We start from the raw sequence: 17,595 nt of genomic DNA, 5'->3' as shown, positions 1-17,595 counted from the left end.
TCAAAGAAAATGTCAAGGGACTTTCAAAATTAAGTAAAAAGAAACCTTCAAAGAGGAGAGCCCCCTTCTCTACATCATACATACCCAGTCAATAGGTTTGTGATATGGAGAGCTTTTCGGAAATCATAAGAATCTCCAAAGGCATACACAACTTGCTTCATCTCATCATCCTGACCCACCTTTTCTTTAGGCCGCATGGATCGAAGAAGCAAATAACGCACTGGTGCCAGAGAAAGAAACCATGAATCAATGTAAGAAACCTGCGACAACAAAGAATTGTTTCTTAGTACATAGGTTTTAAAAAGGGTCCCTACTAAAAGATCATGTGTAACTTCTCTCTTCTGTGTTAAGTTTTAACTCAGTGCTGAGACGAGTATCAAGGAATTGCTTGTAGCTTACCTCGTATATACGGACATTGCTCACGGCCTTGAAAGAGTTGACAAACGGCAAGATCCATGACTTGATAAGAGCCTGCATATCAAAACCCAAAAAGGTCGCATCAAGGCAAGCTAATCCAGGTTGATTACAAAAAGCTTGTGTCAACACAAGCTTATCTAACAGATAACCGAAAATTGGTCTCTTCGAAACCAATTGCAATAAAGTGACAACATATATCTAGTGTTCAGAACTTCGGATAGAAAAGCCTCCAGCACAAAGTACCTGTCCATTTCCTCGAAAGGCTAAGCACACTAGTGTGGCTGGCATACTTGTCAAAGTTTCTGTTGTTTCATTATGAAGGTTTTGTCCAGACGGAAGCGTAAAGTGCTTTCCGCTTGCCATCTTCACTGGAAGAGTGGGGAACTCAACTGAAGCAGCTATGGGAAGCAAAGATTGACTTGCGGTTGCCAACTGCATTTACAGGTAGCAGCACACACAACCTTAGCAACTCATGAATAGCGCAAACCACAACACTAGACAATGCATGCATCTATTTAATGGAAATCATGCCTCTCCTCAGTCTTATAAGCTGCATAAGAGAGCAGGCTTTCTATAAAAACCATCTTTGCAAGCTAACCTTGCCACCATGCTTCTTCAGGTCACGATAGTCGTCAAAATATCCACGGTTGAGCTCATCTGCCCTGCACTAATACACAAACAAAAGGTTGGCATGCTGTAAATAAAGAAATCATAAAATCCATAAAAGCTGACCACAATAATGGAAACTATGAAACAGTATCATGCAACATGAAATTCTTGCATAACTGTGAGTTTTGACCTGTGAGTCATGACCTGATGTAATGTGGACAGTGGGCCATGACCGCATGCAATGTAGGAAATTGACCAACACAATGTGAGTCATTGCCCAATGTGCACATGATATCACATCCATGAGTTATAAGCAAACCATGCAAACATGACATGATGCTCGCTATTATGTAGAGTAAAGAATTGTGCAAATTACAGCCTTAGGCGCTCCTTTTCAACTGCTTCCCTGCTGAAGATCTGCATCATCATACAAAAAAAGAAAATTTTGAGTAATTAGCTACTTGGACCAGTATTATCAGCAAAAATACTGCTTCAAGGATTCAAAAAAAAACCTATTTAAAACCTTTAAACAAATCTTTTTCTAAACCTATCAAAATGCCTACTATTCAAGCACATTAAGTGATATTTTTTATTAACCGCAGCCTTTGTGCATGTATTTGTGTAAAATTGAGTTTACGCATGTCTCTTTTTGCTTTTTTCTTTTTTCTTTTTTTTTTTGTAATGGTTGGTTGATTAGATTACGAAAATGTAATACAAAGCAAAGGTCGCATGACCAGCTATACAAACATGTACATAGAGGCCGTCACACTACACACACTAAAAGGCCACATGAGGCATGCCCACCGTACGAAGAGCATGTAACCAAGGGTCAGCTTGTGCCCTGGTGATAACATGTGCATCAATCAAAGAAGAACTTGCCAAAGCAATAGACTAAGAACACATTGGACATGACCTTTCACCCCTGATTGTGAATCAAAGATGTAACCCAAATCAACCACTAACCGAGATAGCCATAATGCCTCCTTGCAAGCCACTGTGGCTGCAATATACTCGGCCTCTGTAGTAGATAAGGCAGTGCACTTCTGCATCCTAGATATCCATGACACAGCACCTCCTGTGAATGTAAACACATAACCGGTAGTAGACTTCCGGTTATCTGGATGACCGGCATAATCCGAATCCGTGTAACCATGCACTAATGCATCCTGTTTGCCAAAACAAATGCACATATCCTGTGTGCCCTTCAGGTATCTCATGACACCTTTCACTGCTTCCCAATGCTTCTTGCCAGGGTTGGCCATGTATCTAGAAACCACTCCCACTGCAAATGCAATGTCCGGCCTAGTAGCAACCATGGCATACATGAGACTGCCACAAGCTGAAGCATACGGAATCTTGGCCATATCAGCCTTGCCACTATCTGATTGTGGGCTGTCCATAGCACTAAGTTTCACATATGGAGGCAAAGGAGTACTAGTCTTCTTCCCCCCGTCCATATTGAACCTCTGCAAAACTTTGCCAATGTATTCCTTCTGAGACAAATACAACACATGCTGATTTCTGTCCCGAAGTATCCGCATACCCAAAATGTGATTTGCATCACCTAAATCCTTCATATCAAAGGTTTGATGCAGCCTCTGCTTCAAGGTATCCATCTCCTTACGAGATTTCCCGGCAATCAACATATCATCAACATACAAGATGAGGATCAATAGACTGCCATCCAAAGCTTTCTTGGTGTACAAGCAGTGATCTATGTCACTTCTCCTGAATTTCTGGGATTTCATGAATGTATCAAATTTATGATACCATTCTCTTGGTGCCTGTTTGAGCCCATAAAGACTCTTTTTCAGCTTGCATACAAGCTTCTCCTTTCCACTCATTGCATAACCCTCTGGCTGTTGCATATATATCTCCTCATGGAGATCACCGTGAAGAAAAGCAGTCTTCACATCCATCTGAATCAAGTCCAGATCAACACAGCTCTAAGTGTGGTCATTTTGACCACTGGAGAGAAGATCTCATCAAAGTCCACACCATATTCCTGCTTGAAGCCCTTAGCCACTAACCTGGCTTTGTATCTTGGCTTAGCATCTGGTGCAACTTTGAGCCTGTAAACCCACTTGCAAGGCAAAACCTTCTTGCCTGCAGGCAAATGCACCAACTTCCATGTTCCATTTTTGTGCAGAGAATCCATCTCTGACTTCATGGCACGCTCCCAAAGAGCCTTGTCTGCCCTCTGTAAAGCCTCCTTATAACATGAGGGCTCCCCACAGTGAGTGAGCATCAAGTAGTCAACCCCTGGAACAAACCTGTCAGGGGCTCTGGAGTGGTTTGTGGACCTCCGTACCCAATGACCATCATTTGTAGGTTGCTGTCCAGCCTGCATATCACCTATTGGTGGCTCCTGTTCCATGCCATAAGGCTGAAAAATCATGCCCGGTATCTCCTCTAACTGTGGTATATCCATAGGGATATCTTCTGCCATCTCTGGCTGTCCATTTGGACCATTTTCAGCACCATTTAAGGACTGGTTTTGCTGCTGTAATGGCTGATTTACAGCCCTTGGTTGTTGTCCATGATGTCCATCATCATCAAAGATAACTCTGCCAGGCTCCTGTTGCCTTGCAGGCTCCTTATACATGCATGTTTCATCAAAAATGACATCATTGCTGCGTATAATCTTTCTATTCACGGGATCCCAAAGTCTATACCCCATTTCACCTCTGTCACCATATCCTAGGAATATGCATTTGTGAGACTTAGGATCAAGTTTGGTGCGCATTTCCCTGCGTATGTGCACGTACGCAACGCAACCAAACACTCTCAAGTGCTTGTATGACGGAGGCTTCCATGTCCATACTTCCTCTCGCACTTTCCCACCAAGCCTCGTGTTAGGTGACCTGTTTATAAGATGTACGCTGTCATAACAGCTTCAGCCCAAAAACCATGAGGTAACGCAGCATGTGACAACATAGAACGGACCTTCTCCTGAATGGTCCTGTTCATCCTCTCTGCTGTCCCGTTTTGTGGAGGATCATAAGGAGTAGAGAGCTCCCTCTTGATCACAAAAGTCCTGAAACTGTTTGGACATATACTCTCCACCATTGTCGGAACGCAAAGCCTTCAGTGTTTTGCCAGTTTGATTCTCAACAAGAGCAACAAACTTCTGAAACACTGAGAATGTATCACTCTTCAAACGAAGAGGATAGACCCACACCTTACGTGTGGCATCATCAATAAAAGACACAAAATATTTTGCCCCTCCCAAAGAAAGCTGAGGCATCTCACATACATCTGTATGCACAAGCTCTAACTGAGCATCTTTCTGTCCAAGAGCTTTCTTGTGGGGACACTGGAGTTGCCTGCCATATATACAATGCTCACAAAACTGAAAACTTGAAAACTTTAGAGAAGGCAAGTAACCCAAACGAGACAATTGCTCCATTCCTTTGACACTCATGTGTCCCAACCGGCTATGCCACATAGAGATTTCCGGCAGCTCGGTTGCATTTACATTAGCATGGTGACAAACACCTGCATGCATGAAGTAAAGAGTGTCCACCTTAGAGCCTCTGGCAACAACCAGTGAGCCCTTACTAATTTTCCACTTTCCACGACCAAATGTGGTAACATAATCAGCATCATCAAGCTGTCCAGTAGAAAGCAGGTTCTTCTTGATCTCAGGCACATGCCTGACATCATGGAGCATAAGCTGTGAGCCATCTGAAAATACAAGCCTCACATCACCTCTGCCAAGAATCTTGCATACATGGTTATCACCCAAATAAACTACTCCTTCATTGCCAGCAGTATACCTGACAAATAAGTCTCTGTAATCTGTGACATGAAAGGAGGCACCTGAATCAATGATCCATGAGTGCATACCATGACCACCTGTAAGAAGTGAATGGGCATCAAGTGAAGACGTAAATAGGACCTCATCCTCCCTGTCACCTGCATGTGACACATTGATTTCTTCAATCTTGACTCCACTTTTGCCCTTTGGCTTTACATCTTTGGCTTCATCTTTGTCTTTGTCTTTGCCTTTTCCCTTTTCCTTTTGATCATTTTTCCATTTGTAGCATTGCTTTTTGATGTGTCCCTTCTTGCCACAATAATGGCATTCCAAGTCCTTTTTGGAGCGGGACTTGCTCCTTCCCCGTTCTTGGCTTTTACCCCTTTGCTGGGATCTCCCACGTGCATTCATTGCATTGGACTTTCCAACAGAGTTGTTTTTCCTGTTCATCTCTTCTTGAAGAAGAGCACCCTCAACATCTGCATATGACAGCATAGCATTCGAATTGCTAGTGGCTGTCCTGAATGTGTCCCAACTCTCTGGCAAAGTGCATAACAGAAAAGTGGCTTTGAACTCATCGTCCATTGCCAACTTTTGATTTATAACTTGGCTGACAATACCATTAAACTCATTTAGATGGGCTGCCATAGACGCCCCTTCCTTCATCTGAAGACCTATGAGTTTCTTCAACCAATACACTTTGCTTGAGGCACTTTGCTGGGCATACCAAGTCCTGCAATCTCTGCCACATTCCCCAAGCTGTCTTCTCTTCACGAATGCTGAAAAGTAAAGAGTCTGACACAGATAACATGATAGTAGATCTTGCCAGCTCATCCATATCTTCCCACTCTTCAGCAGTAAGAGAAGCGGGCTTTACACCCCTTTCTTTGATAGGCTTGTGCTGCTTCTTCTGGAGCAACACATTATAGCACTGGGTTTGCCAAATATCATAGTTATGTGAGCCTTCAAGCTTCTTGATGTGAAGCAATGAAGAGCTCTCACCTGTGGTTGCCATAGCAATAAGCAACCTGTCAATGCCTGACTCCCTGCAAAATGTGCAAACACTGCACCAAAAGCACACAAAGTGCTCACAATTATTCTCCCAAGCTTTATCTCCCACTGCGGAAGCACAAATGCAACTTTTCTCCCACTGTATGTGATGAAATCACCAAAATCTGGTTGCTGCAGATTTAGGACAGCACCTTAAATGTGCTCTGTTCCCCTTCCAAAGTACTGTACAGCAGTACTAAGTGCTCACCAATGATGTACCAAACCTGTACCGGCAAGTACAGAAGCTGAAATTGAACCTTTTCCTCACTCAAATCAGTGTACAGCCATGCCAAAACTTGCACAAAGCTGTGCCAAATCTGTACCAGCAGGTACAGTAGCAATAAATGCTCTCCTGGCTGTCCAAATGAGTGGAAATCAGACTTTTACAGTCCCGAACACTGCATACAACAGTCCCGAACAAAAATTGGGCAAAAGCCCCTTGACTACAAGCTGATTTCTGAGGATTCAAGGCATAAAAGTCTTGCCTGCTGCTTTGCCGAGCTCAACAAGCATAAAATCTTGAAAAGCCCCTTGATTTAAGATCAATTGCTGATCATACATGGTACATTGACGCACATGAAGGCATCCAGAGTCTTCACAGTGCTTCCCCTTGGTCACATATACATCCAATACATGAAAGCCCCTTGATTTACAGGCACATTGAGTGCTTGTAAGGCATCAAATGCGATTGCCTGCATGCAAATCAATCCAATCGGCACAAAAGCCCCTTGATTTGCACTGCAATTTGCTGCAATTTTGCCCGAATGTGCGATTTCTCACATCATACTGCATGTATGAATGCTTAATTGCACAATTACATCAAAAGCCCCAAATTTCGACATCCAATTTCCTGCAAATTGATCCTGATTGTGACCAATGTCACCCAATTTTGCCAATTTTGCTCAAAATTTGAGCAATTTGGCACCTGACCTGCTCAATTGATGATTGTACCTGCTCAATTGCAAATTGGACATGCAAATTCCAAAAAATTGAAGCAAATACCTCAAGTAATTTTCTGATTTTTCTCTGATTTGCAGGCTGAATTTCTTTGAATTGATGCTGTTGCAAAAAGGGGGGGGCGCTTCTTGTTGATGTTGCTGAATCGGGAGTTGCTGCTGCTGTTCTGGTGAAGGACTCCTCTATACCCAGCTTCTGGGCTGCATCCAGTATTGGAGGGCAACGTGTAGGCGGCCTCTCTCACTCCACCAGGCAGCGGTGACGTGTAGGCTACCTCAGCAGGCAGCGATGGCCGATACACATCGTGTTGGCTGAAGAAGCGAGCCAACCAGAGCCAACGTTACACGGCGTTACGGGGAAGTAGAATGGATGCACGGCTCCGTGACGAGCTGCAGCTACCGATTGGAACTCACGCACGGCGGCCGACTTCTCCTGCTATGCACGAAAAGCTCCACGCTCGCCTGCCTCCCTTTCGCACTAACGGTTCGCTACGGGTACTCGCTCACGCCCAGCAGCCAACCTACGCCCAACGCTCGTGTATTTGCGCTTCGCCTCGTAGGACTCAACTCTGCTGGTCGCCCAATGTATGGACGTGTGCTGCCCAGCGCTGACACCCCTGCCTTCGCCTTCTTCTCCACCTGCGCCTGGGAGATCTGAGGGCAGCACTGCTTCGGCCTCACTCACTCACTACACGCACATTCACTGCACGTCTCACAGAAATCTGCTGACCTCTTGCAGAAAACGCAGAAGAAGCTCAAGGCATCATCCCCATCACCATTGTTGGAAGTTCAGGCTCTGATACCAGTTGAATGGGAGAGAGAATTAGGGTTAGAGTTCATGTGGGAGACATACACAGAGAAACAAGGGAGAGAGAGAGAGAGAGAGAGTTGTGGGGATAAGTCAACTCATCAAGAATGAGTGTGTGACTCCCCTATCACACATGTATATTGCACTAGTACACATAGTGCACGTAGTACATTAAAAGTACTAAGTGTACTATGTACTATAACTTATGGGCTTGTACACACTATAAGGGTGGGCATAGTGCCTTTACCCCAACACCCGCAATGGTAGATTTACTTGAGATGGCTGAGAAGCATGTGAAGATCCCGACACTCCCCACGTTCCCAGTGGACCGTCACTTGGACGGGAACAACTATGGCATATGGAAGGTAATGATGGAATCTGTTTTGGAGTCTTACGACCTTGCTAATTTCATTGTTGTTTGGGTTCCACAGCCGGAGTTAGAGGAAGGGGAGTTACCCTCGATTCGGAAGGAACGCGAGGCACAGGCATAGTTGTGGGATCGTGTCAATGCTAGGGTCCGTTCTTTCATTTTCCTCAATTGCACACCACAGGTAATCAATCATATCAAGCATATGACGCTGGCCAGAGGTATATGGCAGCATTTGGCTTCTCTTTACAACAGGGTATCGCCCATAAAGAGGATCTCCTTGGAAGTACAGATGCGGGTGATGAATCTTGCAAAGTCATCAACGATGCGGAAGCACATCAACAAGCTGCAGGCTCTTTAGCAGGAAATTCTCCACGCTGGGAAAGAGATCATCGGAGGATATGGCTATTACCTTGCTATCGCATTTGCCCTCTCAGTACTCAGCATTTTACTCTTCTTTGATTACCAGTTTGGCAGGCTCAGCACCATCACATAGAAGGAGCTTGTGCCCATGGTCTTGGACCCGGAGGAAAGATTCTTGAACCCTCCACAGGGCGGAGGTTCGGAGGCCTTAACTGGCCAGCGGTCGAAAGGCCGTAACAACAAGGGCAAAGGGAAGGCTTCATCGGAGAAGTCTTCTGAGAAGATGTCCAACTCAGACCGCGAGAAACTGAAGGTAGAGAGGACCTGTAATGATTGTGGCGAGAAAGAACACTATTGGCGACAGTGTCCCAAGCGGAGCACTGAGAAGGGTGCAGAATCCTCAGCATCAACCGTGAAGACTCCAGCTTTTGTGCACCTGGAGGTGATGGACACCGATGTTTCATTTTCTTTGGGCAAGGAGGAGGTTGGAGGACTCTCCGCTACGGATACTCAGGAGTGGATTCTAGACAGTGGTGCTTCCAGGCACATGACTCCTTCCCGTTCAGATTTAGAGGATCTCAGCAGGTATTCTGGTCACATTCTTACTGGGGATACATCCACTATCCTAGTTCACAGTGAGGGCAGGTTGGAGATAGTTCCCGATGGCAGAGGGGGGAAGCATTCCTCCCAAGTGTTGTCTGTTCCATCACTTGGTTTTCATCTGTTGTCAGTGCATCAGGTTTGCAAGACTGGCGTACGGGTGGAGTTTGATGAGCATTTTGTTGCTCTCCAAGACAAGACAACAGGCCAGGTAGTTTGGGAAGGCGGAAAGGAGAACGGAGTTTACAAGCTTTCAGCACTCTCTCTCCCTGGTCCTCAGATTTGTGATGAGTGGTAGTCTGGTAATGGCCACTTAAGTGTGGATACGCTGCAGGTGCAGGCTTTCCTGGAACAAATGGTGGATGGCTTGCCAGATGATGGCAGCAGTTGGCAGAAACTTTCCAGTACAAATGTTGGTAGTTCTTGTGTTCGTCAGTCAGAGGAAACTTTACAGGTAACCTATGCTCTGATGTCTCGTAGCATTCGGGACAAAGAAACTCCTGTAGATGAGGAAGTTCTTTCCACGGGAACCTATTGGAAGGCCAGGCAAGTGGCAGTTGATTACTTGCAAGTGGAGGTGGATGTTGCACATTCTCCAGGCTTTGTGGTTCCGGATTCAGAGGGGGTTGGTTACAGGTTTCCGAAGGCCTCGAGTGGTCTTCAGCGGGTTTCCAAGACTTGGCATCCCACCGTAACAGTTGTTGATCCTTGTGAGCAGTATGATGCCTCCTTGACTCGGAAGCAGAATGGTTCATTGATTTGGTTGCTGATTACCAGATTGGACGCGAGCTTCCTGATGAGGCTGTTGGGCTCATGTTTGCAGAGGACTCTTTGGGAGGCAGGATTGCGTATCTTGTGGTTCATGCAGCATGCGAAGGATCTTGGACTCTTTTACACAGGAGGGGGATTGATGGATGGAGTTAGACTCCACGGTTGGAGTGACTCAGTTTGGGGAGGAGAGCCAGACACGAGGACCTTGACATCAGGCTACAATTTTTCCCTTGGCTCAGGAGCTATTTTATGGAGCAATAAGAGGCAGCCATCTTTTGCCTTGTCATCGACAGAGGTAGAGTATCGGGCTACTTGTGGTGCTGCTTGTGAGGTGGTGAGGTTGCAGAGGTTAGGTGGCAGGACTGGACTCCCACTGGTGGACCCACGGTCATCCAAAGGCATTTTGTTCGTGAAAAGATCGTTGTTAATGACATCTTGCTAGAGTTCTGTTCGACGGAGGACAGTGCGGTGGACCTCTTCACGAAGTCTCTATCTCAGGCTTTGCTCCAGCGGCACTCCAGCTCCTTGGGGTTTGTTCCACATCCAGGAGCTGAGAGGGGGTGTTAGCAATCATCTCCTGTCTGTATATTTACACCAAGGCCTTTGTTGTGGGTGTGCCTGTCAAAATACGCAACAGAGATGATAACCAAATCTGAGACCACAAGAGCAAGTAGAGTGCAGAAAATAGACAGCACAAGAGAAGGAGAGAGATAGTGTGTAACTCTGCTCTATATACACAAGATCCCGAAGTGTAAACAAGACACAATGGCAAGGGGGCTATGGGGCCATTTTATATGGCCCCAAGAGAGCAGTCGGCCAGTAGAAGGGGCAGCCGACTGGGACTGTATTCTCCACGACCAGCAAAACTGCATCAATCGGCCAGCTTTATCAAGTTGGCCAGCATAAGTGAAAGGTCGTGGACCTGAATGAACAGTCAGCCAGCTCATGGTGATGAACCCATGCAGTCGGCCACCTACTGGGACATGCTGCCATCACAAGGCAACCTCCTCACAAGGATCAACACCTGTTACGGTGCAAAAACAAGTCCTGGAAACCTGATGAAGACCACGCAAGGCCTTCTGAAACCTGTCAACCACCCCCTCTGAATCCGGAACCACAAAGCCTGGAGAAACCACCTCCTTCTGCAAGTAATCAACTGCCACCTGCCTGGCTTTCCAAAAGGTCCCCGTGGAAAGAACATCCTCATCTACTGGAGGTTCTTTGTCCCGAATACGACGAGACATCAGAGCATAAGTGACCTGTTCAGTTTCCTCTGACTGACGAACACAAGAACCACCAACATCAGTACTGGGTTCCTGCCAACTGCTGCCATCTACTACTGGCAAGCTATCCACCATCTGGTCCCGGAAAGCCTGCACCTACAGCGTATCCACACTTAAGTGGCCATTACCGGACTGCCACTCATCACAAACCTGAGGACCTGGGAGAGAGAGTGCTGAAAGCTTGTAAACTCCGTTCTCCACTCCGCCTTCCCAAACCACTTGGCCTGTTGCTTTGTCCTAGAGAGCAACAAAATGCTCATCAAACTCCACCCGTACGCCAGTCTTGCAAACCTGATGCACTGACAACAGATGAAAACCAAGTGCCGGAACATACAACACCTGGGAGAAATGCTTCCCCCCTCTGCCATCGGGAACTATCTCCATCCTGCCCTCACTGTGAACTAGAATAGTGGATGTATCCCCAGTAAGAATGTGACCAGAAAGCCTGCAGAGATCCTGTACACCGGAACGGGAAGGAGTCATGTGCCTGGAAGCACCACTATCTAGAATCCACTCCCGAGTATCCGTTGCGGAGAGTCCTCCAATCTCCTCCCTGCCTGAAGAAAATGAAACATCGGTGTCCACCACCTCCAGGTGCACAAAAGCCGGAGTCTTCATGATTGCTGCTGAGGAATCTTCACCCTTCTCGGTCTTCCGCTTGGGACACTGCCTCCAATAGTGGCCTTTCGCCACAATCATTACAGGTCCTCTCTGCCTTTAGTTTCTCACGGTCAATAACGGACTTCTTCTCAGAAGACTTCTCCGACGAAGCCTTCCCTTTGCCCGTGTTACGGCCTTTCGACTGTTGGCCAGTTAAGGCCTCCAAACCTCCACCCTGAGGAGGGTTCGTGAATCGTTCCTCCTGGTCCAGGACCATGGGCACAAGCTCCTCCCACGTGATGGTGCTGAGCCTACCACTCGTAATCAAAGACGAGTAAAATGCTGAGTACGAAGAGGGCAAGTGCGACAGCAACGTTATGGCCATGTCCTCTGACGATATCTCTTTCCCAGCCTGAAGAACTTCCTGCTGAAGAGCCTGCAGCTTGTTAATATGCTCCCGCATCGTCGACGACTTTGCAGGGCTCATAACCCGCATCTGTACTTCCAAGGAAATCCTCTTCATGGGCGATACCCTGTTGTAACGAGAGGCCAAATGCTGCCATATACCTCTGGCCAGCGTCATATGCTTTACATGATTGATTACCTGCGGTGTGCAGTTGAGAAAGATAAACGAACGGACCCTGGCGTTGACATGATCCCACATCTGTGTCTGAGCCTCCCGGTCCTTTCGGATTGACGGTAACTCTCCTCTACTTCCGGTCGTGGAACCCCAACAACAACGAAATCTGCGAGGTCGTAAGACTCCAGAACAGATTCCATCATAACCTTCCATATGCCGTAGTTGCTCCAGTCCAACTGACGGTCCACCGGGAACGTGGGGAGTGTCGGGATCTTCACATGTCTCTCGGCCATCTCAAATAGATCTGCCATTGCGGGGATGTACTCTGAAAAGGGTGGGTGGGTGGAAACAAAGGAGAATTAATACCTGCAAGTGGCTGTCCAGCAAATCAGTCTGCCGTCCTCTTGCTTCTCCTCTTCCCGAACAGTCCAAAACAGTCCACCAATCAGCCACACAACAATCCCCCTCTTGCTCACACAAATCCCAAGAACTATCTAGAGCCTAGGGCTCTGATACCATGTCAGAATACGTAGCGGAGATGATGACCAGATCTGGGAACACAAGAGCAAAACGCATGCAGAAAAAATACAGCACAAGAGAGAGAGATGTAGGCGTGTAACTCTGCTCTATGTACACAAGAAAATCCCGAGGTATGATACAAAAATGGTATGGGGGCTGGGGGCCTATATATATGCCCCCACATCAGCAGTCGGCCTGCTGTAGGGCAGCCGACTGGCCACAAGAACCTCCACGACTCAATAATCACAATCGGCCAACATCAGAAGAGTCACACGACTCATGCAATGCAGTCGGCCATGTCACAGATGCAGTCGGCCAGGCTCAGGGTCCTCCTGCCACTACTAGACTGCCTCCCATGCCACAGAAAAATAGGAAAAAATAGGGGAAAAATGCGGAGAGTGGGGAAAAATGATAAAACACCTCATAAGGGCAGGCACACCCACAACAAAGGCCCTGGTGTATATAACTAGACAGGAGATGACTTCTAACAAGTCCGGCCTTTCGGCCGTTGGCCAATTAAGGCCTCCGAACCTCCGCTGTGAGGAGGGTTCGTGAATCGTTCCTCCTGGTCCAAGACCATGGGCACAAGCTCCTCCCATGTAATGGTGCTGAGCCTGCCACTAGTAATCAAAGAGTAGAAAGCGGAATACTGAGCAAGCAAGTGGGACAGCAAAGTAATGGCCATATCTTCTGATGATATCTCCTTCCCAACCTGGAGGACTTCCTGCTGAAGGGCGTGCAGCTTCTTAATGTGCTCCCGCATCGTCGACGACTTTACAGGGTTCATAACCCGCATCTGTACTACCAAGGAAATCCTCTTCATGGGCAATACCCTGTTATAAAGAGAAGCCAAGTGCTGCCATATGCCTCTGGCCAGCGTCATATGCTTTAAGTGATTGATTACTTGCGGTGTGCAATTGAGGAAGATAAATGAATGGACCCTGGCGTTGACATGATCCCACATCTGTGCCTGTGCCTCGCGGTCCTTCCTGGTTGACTGTAACTCCCCTTCCTCTGCTTCCGGCCGTGGAAGCCCGATAACGATGAAATCAGCAAGGTCATATGACTCCAGCACAGACTCCATCATAACCTTCTAGATGCCGTAATTGTTCCCGTCCATAGTCACAAGGGACGGGGGACGGTAACGGGGACGGGACGAGGGACGGTAACGGGGACGAGGGTAGGAACGGCACTTAAAAATTACTTTGTCAATACCACCCACTCGCCTATACGGGCAAAGCTTGCATGTCCATGGTTGTGCACCACCTCCATGAGGGGATGGGGTATGATTGACCTCATCCCACCATGTCCATCCCGTCGTCCTTCTCTACGGGTAGTTGGAACTTGAAGAGCCACTGCCACGAGGAGGATGCCATGGATCTCTTGGAAGAAAAGCTGATATACAACATTAGTGCAAGCCTTCAACAGCCTGGTGTTGCGACCCAACACCCAATCATCCCATGCATGAGAAGAATCCATCCTGGGAAGGCGTCCCAGAGACTACACTTGTTGCTGCAACTGCAACCAAATACACCTGTAATCTAGGGGCACACGAAATCTATGACGAGCACAGCGGAATGATAACATTTGTAGCTGCCCGGGCAACAAAGTATCAGATATCCTCACAACACCCAGTCTCACCATACGATTGAATTGCCGTCTACAATTATTCTTCTCTGGCCAAGTAATCACACGAGAGGTGGCCAACACCTCTGCAAGCACGGAGTTCTCATCTCGACGAGAATTTGGAGGTCTCCTAGAAGTGAACCGTAACACCTCCTGCCATGATTTAACCAAATGATCCAACACAGGAGAAGCAGATACACGCACAGATTGTGAAGCATTTAGAACATCCCACCAAGATGCAACAATCCAGGTCTTCCCATGGGAATCAACACACATAGCCTTAAGTAAAGTCCACCTACGGGCAAGGTGTACCCAAACATCCAACAGAGCTACCCCTCCCAATCTCTTCGGGGTGGTAATATGCTTCCATGAAACCCAAGTCAACCTTGGATTATTGCTTTTCTTTTTCAACAACATGAACCGAAGCGGCCGGGTGAGAGCTGTCAAAGCCTTTCGAGACCAAGGAAGTAAGAAGGCATAGCTAGCATAATGACCTGTGCCACTTTCAGCCAAGTGTGAAACGGCCATGCCTGAGACTTCCAGCACACAAACTTATCCCCAATACGGACTGAGATCCATTCTAAAAGTTGTTTGTTGGTGACATCCACCCCAATAGGATAGCCCAAGTGACATACAATAGTCCCACGCGGCACAACATGAACTTGCCAGCCAAGCTCCTATAAATCTCTCTCTGTGCAACTAAGAAGGGCTAACTTCTAGGTATTTATATACAACCCAGAAGCTTTCGCAACAAACAAAGACCAAGTTGCCATTGCCCTCTCAACGTTGGCTTTGTTGGCTTGAAGAAACATAAATGAATCATCAGTCAGTGCTTGACCCACCAATTGCTGAACCGAAGGCAAAGTTAGTCCAACCACCTCCCCCTCCTGAGCCAACTGAGTAAGCAAAGTAAGCATGGGATGGGTAACCAAAGCAAATAGCAAAGGGCTCAACGGACATCCTTGCCACAGAGAGCAAGTAAGGGACACTGGGGACGTAACTCCATTCATCATAATCCAAGACTGAGATCCATGGCTAAGAGTGTAGATCAGATGAGACATACGTGGCCCAAAACCCATAGAATGCATCAATTCACCAAGGAAAGATCAGCTGACATGATCAAAGGCTTTCTCCAAATCCAGCTGAACCATCACCACCTCCTGTTTTGTTTTCCTTGCATAATCAATGCCTATTTGAACATTAAGGATATTATGCAATATATTGCGCCCCTTCATAAACCCATACTCAACAGGGTGTATCAAGTCAGGCAAAAACTTGTGCAATTTGTTTGCCAAGACTTTAGAGAAAACCTTATACATACAACCCATCAAAGAGAGGCCTCCAATGTTTTAAAGCAAAGGGAGAAGGCACCTTTGGTAACAACCGAATCACCCCCACTTTCCAAGAATCAGGCATAGCTCGAGATTGCCAGATCTCCTAACAAATGGATGTCAATGGACCCTTCAACTGATCCGCATACTTGGAAAACAATTCATTAGTAATGACATCCCAACCTGGGCTCTTGTCTTTGGACAAATGAGCAAGCACAAAGCCAACCTCCTCCTCTGTAATATCAGCATCTAAAATGTTGGCCAAGTCCAAAGACACTTGATGTTGCACCAATGCTAGAATACTAGCGCGTGCTTGATGAAAATCATTGGATAGCACCTCAGGAGTGCCCAAAAGCTCCTGGTAAAAGTGAACACAAAAATCAATGATGCTATGAGGCTCTAAAATCATCTCCCAATGAATTTTCAAGCCTCACAATATTCTCTAGCATAATGCGACTCAACATAAAATTTATGTGTCTGACAATTATTATCCTTAAGGGCCTCCAACCGGGCAGATAACTTAGCCCTCGTATAACTTGCCTCCTAACATTCAACAACTCTACGAGAGAGCCAAGTAACAACAGTATCCACTCTATCATTACCCGGTGATATAGCCACCTGAGATTGCAAGGCCCTCAGTAAAGATTGCAGCAGTGTCAGCTCTTGCCTCCCTTTCGAGGCCTGATGAATACCATACTAACGAGCAAGGCATTGAACATTGTTGGGGTAAAGGCGTTATGCCCACCCTTATAGTGTGTACAAGCCCATAAGTTATAGTACATAGTACACTTAGTACTTTTAATGTACTAAGTGCACTATGTGTACTAGTGCAATATACATGTGTGATAGGGGAGTCACACACTCATGCCTCATGAGTTGACTTATCCCCACAACTCTCTCTCTCTCCCTTGCTTCTCTGTGTATGTCTCCCATGAATGATCTCTAAACCCTAATTCAGGTTTTCTCCCCATCAACAAGGGAGGCCTGATGAATACCATACTAACGAGCAAGGCATTGAACGTTGTTGGGGTAAAGGCGTTATGCCCACCCTTATAGTGTGTACAAGCCCATAAGTTATAGTACATAGTACACTTAGTACTTTTAATGTACTAAGTGCACTATGTGTACTAGTGCAATATACATGTGTGATAGGGGAGTCACACACTCATGCCTCATGAGTTGACTTATCCCCATAACTCTCTCTCTCTCCCTTGCTTCTCTGTGTATGTCTCCCATGAATGATCTCTAAACCCTAATTCAGGTTTTCTCCCCATCAACTGGTATCAGAGCAGGTGTTTGTCCCTCCCTCTCCCCCTTCTGCTGGTCGTGCTCTCCTGCTGGCTGCCCTTCTGCTGGTCGCCTCTTTCTGCTGCTGGCTGCTTCCTTTTCTGTTGGCCGCCTCTTCTCAGCTGGTCGCCTTGCTCCTGGTAGCCTCTTGAGCTGGTCGCCTAGCTCCAGCCAGCTGCCCCAGCTGTTCAGCCAGCGTGGGCTGCCCAACAGCCACGAGGTCTGGCCAAGCTTGGCGCTAGAGGGAAAACGCAAAGGCACGTTAGCGTGTAGCGCTGGCCACCACGCAGGCGGATAGGCGAAAGTCCTTCAGCGTGGAGCGAATACTAACGCTTGGCGAGCGAAGAAGCTTTGGGCGAAGGCAACAAAGCGAACCGTTAAGCGAAGGGGCAACCAAGCGTCCAGGCGAACAAAGGATTACTAGCGGGCGCATCCCCCCATTGGTATGGTGAGCGCGGACTGAACACGCGACCTTCAGATTCGGGTGGAGTTCAGTGTGGCGTCTGGCAACGCCGGCACCATCGCTCGCTAGCCGCCTACTGGAGAAGCTCTTGTCTACAGTGAAAGGTGACACCCGCCTCTCCTTCGCCCAGGACAGCCATTTCTTCCACGTAATGCGCACAGAGCAGCACCAACTCGTCTGGAAACATAATAAAAAGCAATAGCTT

General features: G+C 47.1%; 1 protein-coding gene across 4 annotated transcripts in view; it reads right to left on the bottom strand.

Moving 5' to 3' along the window:
* The window catches only part of LOC147618064 (ATPase complex subunit), a 75,136-nt gene that overhangs the window by 5,192 nt on the left and 52,349 nt on the right, over window positions 1–17,595 (bottom strand). For 2 of the 4 annotated variants that reach the window (XM_086775305.1, XM_086775306.1), the window contains exons 2-6: window positions 1,403–1,443; window positions 1,016–1,079; window positions 661–849; window positions 400–471; window positions 85–260 (exon numbers count right to left, since the gene is read on the bottom strand). In XM_086775305.1, the coding sequence (XP_086631431.1) occupies window positions 85–260; window positions 400–471; window positions 661–849; window positions 1,016–1,079; window positions 1,403–1,443 (542 nt within the window). The remainder of the gene's footprint in view (window positions 1–84; window positions 261–399; window positions 472–660; window positions 850–1,015; window positions 1,080–1,402; window positions 1,444–17,595) is intronic. The other 2 variants (XM_086775307.1, XM_086775308.1) reach the window with 1 other exon arrangement.

This window comes from Cibotium barometz, chromosome 35 (assembly GCF_041138505.1).
Source record: "Cibotium barometz isolate CiBa-2024 chromosome 35, ASM4113850v1, whole genome shotgun sequence".
In the NCBI taxonomy this organism is placed as follows: domain Eukaryota; kingdom Viridiplantae; phylum Streptophyta; class Polypodiopsida; order Cyatheales; family Cibotiaceae; genus Cibotium; species Cibotium barometz.
The sequence above is the reverse complement of the archived record's forward strand: the minus strand, read 5'-3'. Positions and strand labels throughout refer to the sequence as shown.